The sequence below is a fragment of the Triticum aestivum genome, chromosome 1B (genome assembly GCF_018294505.1).
Source record: "Triticum aestivum cultivar Chinese Spring chromosome 1B, IWGSC CS RefSeq v2.1, whole genome shotgun sequence".
Taxonomy (NCBI): Eukaryota; Viridiplantae; Streptophyta; class Magnoliopsida; order Poales; family Poaceae; genus Triticum; species Triticum aestivum.
This window is the reverse complement of record NC_057795.1, coordinates 29,525,614-29,532,950: the sequence shown is the minus strand read 5'-3', so window position 1 is coordinate 29,532,950 and position 7,337 is coordinate 29,525,614. Positions and strand designations below refer to the sequence as shown.

Here is a 7,337-nt window from a genome sequence, read left to right as displayed (position 1 = left end):
CATGGCAAAAAAGGTGGCATGGAGATCGAGGCGTCCCTGCCTTATCCCGTCCCCACTAGGGCCCATCAAGGCCCATTGGTTCCTCCTGGGGTTCCGGTAACCCTCCGACACTCCGGTTTTATCCGAAACTTCTCCGGAACACTTCCGGTGTCCGAATATAGTTGTCCAATATATCAATCTTTATGTCTCGACCATTTCGAGACTCCTCGTCATGTCCATGATCACATTCGAGACTCCAAACAATCTTCAGTACACCATATCACATAAACTCATAATACCAATCGTCATCGAACGTTAAGCGTGCGGACCCTACGGGTTCGAGAACTATGTAGATATGATCGAGACACGTCTCCGGTCAATAACCAATAGCGGAACCTGGATGCTCATATTGGTTCCTACATATTCTACGAAGATCTTTATCAGTCAAACCGCATAACAACATAGGTTGTTCCCTTTGTCATCGGTATGTTACTTGCCCGAGATTCGATTGTCGGTATCTCAATACCTAGTTCAATCTCGTTACTGGCAAGTCTCTTTACTCGTTATGTAATACTTCATCCCGCAACTAACTCATTAGTCACAATGCTTGCAAGGCTTATAGTGATGAGTATTATCGAGAGGGCCGAGAGATACCTCTCCAAAACACGGAGTGACAAATCCTAATCTCGATCTATGCCAACCCAACAAACACCTTCAGAGACACCTGTAGAGCACCTTTATAATCACCCATTTACGTTGTGACGTTTGGTAGCACACAAAGTGTTCCTCCGGTATTCGGGAGTTGCATAATCTCATAGTTTGAGGAACTTGTATAAGTCATGAAGAAAGCGGTAGCAATGAAACTGACACGATCATAATGCTAAGCTAATGGATGGGTCATGTCCATCACATCATTCTCCTAATGATGTGATCCCGTTTATCAAATGACAACACATGTCTATGGTTAGGAAACATAACCATCTTTGATTAACGAGCTAGTCAAGTAGAGGCATACTAGGGACTTTAGGTTTTGTCTATGTATTCACACATGTACTAAGTTTCCGGTTAATACAATTCTAACATGAATAATAAACATTTATCATGAATTAAGGAAATAAATAATAACTTTATTATTGCCTCTAGGGCATATTTCCTTCACAATGAAAGTGTCAGATAGGGGAAACATCGACATGTAATAGTAAGCTATGCTGGATAGGGAAGAATTAAGCAGAGTCAGCCCCCCCCCTCCCGAGGAGGCAAAAGTGACAATCCAGGCATCACAACTTTTAAGATATCTAATAGCTACAAACTTCCAGTCTACATTCCTTAAATAGGAGTAGCTCACAGGCACCCCCAGATATTTCATAGGAAAGTGTCCGATCTGACAACCAAAGAGATCGTCATATTTTTGGAGAGTAGATTCATCTCCTCCCACACATAGGACCTCACTTTTCATGAAATTGATCTTGAGGCATGACATGAGTTCAAAGAGATAAAGAAGCAGCTTAAGATTGATAGCCTACTCAATGTCATCCTCTATACACAGAACCGTGTCATCGGCATACTGAGGAATAGCGACCCCCCCTGGGACGAGGTCAGTAGCCAGACCTTTAAAAAGATTATTCTTTTGAGCATTGAGCACCATCTTCGTTAAGCATTCAACAACTAAGTTAAATAAGAAGGGAGACATAGGATCTCCTTAGCGGACCCCTTTGTAGCTTTGAAAGTATGGTCCCAGGATGTTGTTAATTTTAACACTCATCGTACCGTTACGGGGGATTTGATCAATCCGAGCACACCATTTGTCGCTAAACCCCCTTAGTCTGTGGCATTCCAAGAGGAATTCCCAGTTGACCTTGTCATATGCTTTCTCGAAATCGAGTTTTAGCACAATCCCCGTTTTCTTTTTGATATGTGTATGGTGAAGCACTTCATACAACATCAGGATCCCATCCATGATGTTGTGCTTCTTGATGAAGGCATTTTGGTTACGACTGATAAGCTTGCTAGTTAAGACAGCCGCTCTATTGTCCAAGACCTTAGTTATCAGCTTATAAGGGCATGGTAAGAGGCAGATAGGACGAAATTCTTGAATTTTTTTCGCCCCATTGATTTTTGGAATTAGAGTAATAATACCATAATTAAGTCTCTCCACATCCAAGGAGCCTTCGTGAAAGGCCACGAAGAGATTCATGATATCTTGCTTAACAATGTCCCAACAGTAACGGTAGAATTCCGCTGGAATGCTGTCAGGGCCAGGGGCTCGGTTACTATCCATAGAAAACATGGATGTTTTGACCTCCTCCTCACTAAAAGGCCTAGTGAGTAGATCATTATCTGCATCCGTTAATTTTTCATCTTCCCCCATATGTCTGGATCAAGATGAACTATATTCCCTGGGGCTGCCCCAAAGAGGTTTTTATAATAATCCGTGGCATGTTTCAAGTTCGTTTGCTCTTCCATGGTCTCTGTGGCAACAAGTTCGTTTTTTATCTCCTCTTTTTCTTTCTTATCATGACCGAATTTGTCAGACCCCCAACCTTTAGTTTTTTTTAAAACGTTTCAACTTGATGTTAAGAACGCCAAATAGGATCAGAGGCTTTAACATGTCTTTGCGAGATTTTCTTGACCAGAGGTAGGAATTCCTCCTTGGTCATATGTGTCCTAAACAAGTTTAAACTAAAATAGCGTATGCCAAAAGATAACGGGAGAACAAAAAGATCGATGGCTTGGTGGCCGACACAATAGCGCCGACCTTGTCTAGATACCCTAACCAAATGAACCCACCGTAGATTGCCTCGACAAAGTGGGGGACGGTCTATGACAAATTTTGCTGAGCGCGGCGCAACCTCTTCCTCCCAGCGACACCACGAATAAGCCCTAACGTATCTGTATCTATAGGCCAGACGAGAGGACACACACAAGAGCGGAAGATGGAAGAGAAGGAAACCCCATGTCCCATATGAGCGGGCATAAACAAGGAGAACAAAAAAAGTTTATAGCATAACTAGTGTTCTTGTAATCGCTCCCAAAAATTTACTGCCCTTAACTAGTCTTTCTTTTTTTGACTGGCTGAATGATTTTTTTTTTAAATTTTTTTTGACGAAAGAACACCTTTGTAACAGACCTGGCCAAACGGGCCGGCCCGGCACGGCACGGCACGGCCCGTGCTAATCGTGCCTGGCCCGGCACGGCCCGCCATGGCACGTTTAATAGCCGGGCCGTGCCGTGCCGGCCCACGGGCGCTGCTCCTTGGCCCAGGCACGGCCTGATTAGTAAACGGGCCGGCCCGATGGCCCGTTTAGCACGCTGGGCTGCACATTTTCAGCCTGCTGGGCTGGTTTTTAGGCCTATTGGGCTGTATTTTAGGTATATATATATAAAAATCTAAAAAATATATAAAAAATTAAACGGGCCCTGCCGTGCCGGCCCGCGTGCCCAGGCTCCAGGCCCAGGCACGGCCCAAGGCGTGCCGCGTGCCGGGCACGGCCCGTTTAGCCCATGCCGTGCCTGGCCCATGGCGGGCCGTGCCGGCGTGCTCGCGGGCCGGCCTGTTTAGCCCGGCCCGTTTGGCCAGCTATACTTTGTAAACGGGTCAGGTCAGGTAGCATGAGGTGACACCGACGCGTGGGGCCTGTGAGTAAGAGAGATATATACAGAGGAGCGCTAAGAGACTGTCAACAGGGCCCACTCCAGTTTGGGTTGAAACAGAGCACCCACGAAAATCTTGTCCACGGCCCCTCATTCCCCGCACCAACGCGTTCCCCTTTACCTCGCCGCCGGCGCCGCCGCGCCGTCGCGCCGCCATGCTCCACCGATGCCGCGCCCTCTCCCAGCTCCTCTCGGCCCCATCTGCCTCTCCCATCTCCCAGCTCCTCGGCTACCACAGTCGGCTCCTCTCAGCGGCCGCGCCCGTCGGTCCCCCAAACCCTAGCTTCGCCGTCGAGGACTACCTCGTCTCCACCTGCGGCCTCACCCGACCCCAGGCCCTCAAGGCCTCCCCCAAGCTCTCCCACCTCAAGTCCCCCTCCAAGCCCGACGCCGTCCTCGCCTTCCTCGCCGGCCTCGGCCTCTCCGGCGCCGACGTGGCCGCCGTCGTCGCCAGGGACCCCCGGTTCCTTTGCGCCGGCGTGGGGACAATACTGGCCCCCAACCTCGCCGCGCTCACCGGCATCGGTCTCTCGCGCTCTGACATCGCGCGCCTCGTCTTGGTCGCCGGCAACCAGTTCCGCCGTAGATCCATCGTCACCAATCTACACTACTGCCTGTGCATCTTCGGGTCCTACGAGAATCTCCTCACTGCTATCAAGCGCAAATCCTACATTCTCATGTCCGACCTCGAGAGGGTGGTCAAGCCCAACGTTGCGCTCCTGCGAGAGTTCGGGCTTGGTCCTTGTGATATTGCCAAGCTGTGCGTCGCCCACCCATGGCTGCTCACCTGCAACGTAGAGCGTATCCGGGCGACGGTGTTGCGTGTCGATGTTCTGGGTATACCCCGATGGTCTGGGATGTTTTGGCATGCGATGGGTGCTGTTGCATTCGTCAGCGAGGAGAAAATCGCTGCCGCAGTGGAGCACTTGAAGAAAATGTTCAGGTGGTCAGATGCTGAGGTGGGTATTGCTATTTCCAAGGCTCCAAATGTGCTGAATAAGACTAAGGAGTCTCTGCAGAGAAGGTCAGAGTTCCTAATCTCTGATTTGGGGTTGGAACCCGCATACATTGCTCATCGCTCAGTAATGCTCTTGTACAGCCTGGAGGGCCGGCTAAGGCCCCGGAGCTATGTCGTGAAGTTTCTTAAGGCAAATGGATTGCTAGATCCCGGCCGGGACTTGTATACCGCAGTCACACTGAGTGAGAAGGTATTCATGGAGAAGTTCATATGCCCTCACAAGGAAGCTGCACCCCACCTTGCTGAAGATTATGCAGCAGCTTGCAGAGGGGAATTGACGGCTAGATTCAGATTAAATGAAGCAGGGATGGGCCATGGAAATTGGTAACTGTGTATGACATGACAGTTTTCAGCATTCCTAGTAAGTTGGTAATTCACATTAGTATTTTTTTCCCCTGAATAGAGATTGGTTTTCCGCTGTAGTATGTCTTCCACATGGTGGATTGGTCGCTGCTACTGACTAACGAAATTGATAATTTAATTCATGAACCCCGTGGTGTTGATGTAATGATGTTGTCATTAAGTACTCCCTCTTATATTAGTTTACGGAGGGAATAGATATGAAAGCATCGCCTATACAATCTCAGACAATTAAAGTCCATGAATATTTTGTGTTTCCGACTTCCATTAGGATAATGGAAATTGAATATGTGGGTAGACCAATTTTCTTGTGAAACCAGAACCTAGAGAACAAGAAAGGATGAGAACTGTATTGCATCGTTTTCCAATAAATATATCATATGAGTTGCTTTCATTCAATTTTTTGTTTCCATTCCATTTCTATCCTTTTGTTTTTCATCATTTACAGTTCAATTTTTTTATATCTAGGTTTCTATTGGGTGTCTTATGCCTTTTGATTATTTTTCCCCATTATCCTTCTAAGATTGAATATCCTTGTTCCTAAATCCTGTACCTGATTAAAGCATGATCAACAATGAATTAGTCTCATCATTTACATCTATCATAGCTTATCAGAACTAGAGGGCTTGCTCAGGTTTTTTTCTTAATGTTAATAAAAAAAGAAGAAAATTCTTGTTTTTTCTTTCTAAAAATCGATATTGGCCGAGAGACAATCAAATAGATTTTCTCTTTAGCGGGCATTTCCATATAGGACTTGTTATAATTATAATAAAACAAGCAGGTTATATAAAAAAAACGCTTTTTTTGTCGATTATTTATCAAGAAAGCAAAAAGGGTTCTTATCACCCTGATACTATGCTGTAAAGTTTCTCAAGGAAATTGATTGCTCAAGCGCATGGTGACCAATAAGGTTTTCATTGAAAAATTTCATATGCCCTCACAAGGAAGCTGCCCCGCACCTCGATAAAGAATATGCTGCTGCTTGCAGAGGGAAATGCTATCTAATTTCTTTTTTTTTCTTGGAATACATTTTTTTTTCTAGGAATTTGATCTCAAAACTGAAAAATGTGCTAGTAGCATTTCCATTGGCGCTAGCTGTTTCTGTTATGAAAAATACTTGGCTGTTCCATGGATACTCAGAATCTTGGCTGTTCAAAAGGCCTTATATTACTTAAGCTTTTTCAAACACAGAAAGACAGGTCATGCTGTTTCCTTCGTAATATTAAATGTACTTTAAATGCAGTATATATCTTGGAGGCTACCATGACTGAAGTTGTAGCCATCGGGTGCATTTTATGCCAATATCCACACATACAGGTTAAACTTGGAACTCTTGGAGTTAACAAGTTGCCACTGCGGTCGACACACTTGAGTTATTTTTTCCCTTGTTTCTTTGATTTGTGACATTCCTGTTTGCACACAGGTTGTACTTGTTGAACAGGGGATGTTTACCTGGAGATATTGGTTTAGTCTAATCCACCCAAACTCAGTCTTCAATTTACTGAATTTAGGTGTTGCTTTCTTTCTACCGGGAGAAGATGTTGGATGCAGACGCGAACCGCCTGAATGATGATGCAGAGGATCGGCCTCGCTTCGGAGCGCACACACTGCAAACCAGTCAGGTTCCAATGTCATTGATCTCTGCAATGGGATTTTTTTGTGGGAATCCACTGACATCATCATTCAGGTGTCAACCATAATAACTCTCCTACATTGAAGACAGATCACTCACTGACTCGGAAGACAGCAGCACTGCATTGCATCCTCTTCTATTCTTTCTTCTGATTGTTGTGGTTGCTCACAAAGTTATCTATCAGATTATCGCTTTCAGTGCAACCCGGAGTAGATTAATTAATTTGGACTGTGTGATTCTGTGATGGGCTCAACTCGTACTCTTGGGGTGTGTTTGGTTCGGGAACGAAGTGGAATGAAATGTCATGGTTCCATTCCACCGGAATGGGTCGGTTCCGTTCGTATGTATGGTATGGGCAATTAGATGGAATGGAATGGTTTCGTTTTGGTGTTTGGTTGAAGAGATGAAATAGAATGAATTTGATTCAGCTCAACTCTTTATTACAGAAATGATGAGATTAACTGTAAACTTTTTTTACTTTTAAACACACATGCCAAAATCAATGGGTAAAACTTTTATTTTCAGAAATTAAACTCCCAATCGTTTACAGATGGAACAAATAAATCATTTTAATAGCTTGTGGCCGGAAGAGGAACAATGGACGGCGCCGAAAAATCGAGCAGGTTCTCCAGCCTAGCGCCGTCCGGTGCCACCTGCTGGAACCGCACGCTCGCCGGTGCCACTCGCTACGAGCGG

At 45.5% G+C, this 7,337-nt stretch overlaps 1 protein-coding gene across 4 annotated transcripts; it reads left to right on the top strand.

Moving 5' to 3' along the window:
* The first annotated feature begins 3,670 nt into the window (after positions 1-3,670).
* Positions 3,671-7,074, top strand: LOC123105169 (transcription termination factor MTERF4, chloroplastic). 4 transcript variants are annotated; one of them, XR_006450724.1, is made up of 3 exons: positions 3,671-5,009; positions 6,520-6,630; positions 6,696-7,074. XR_006450724.1 is itself a non-coding variant. In XM_044527197.1 (3 exons), exons 1-2 carry the CDS (start codon positions 3,786-3,788, stop codon positions 4,974-4,976), a joined length of 1,116 nt encoding a protein of 371 aa, XP_044383132.1. In that variant the 5' UTR covers positions 3,671-3,785; the 3' UTR covers positions 4,977-5,009; positions 6,520-7,074. The 4 variants fall into 4 exon arrangements, 3 of the variants coding, with proteins under 3 accessions (XP_044383132.1, XP_044383115.1, XP_044383126.1); XM_044527197.1 differs by having other exon boundaries at positions 3,671-4,654; positions 4,730-5,009; positions 6,520-7,074; XM_044527180.1 differs by having other exon boundaries at positions 6,520-7,074.
* Positions 7,075-7,337: the final 263 nt, after the last annotated feature.

Coding starts and splice junctions, on each gene's coding strand:
- LOC123105169 (XM_044527180.1), top strand. CDS start 3,786: ATGCTCCACCGATGCCGCGCCCTCTCCCAGCTCCTCTCGGCCCCATCT.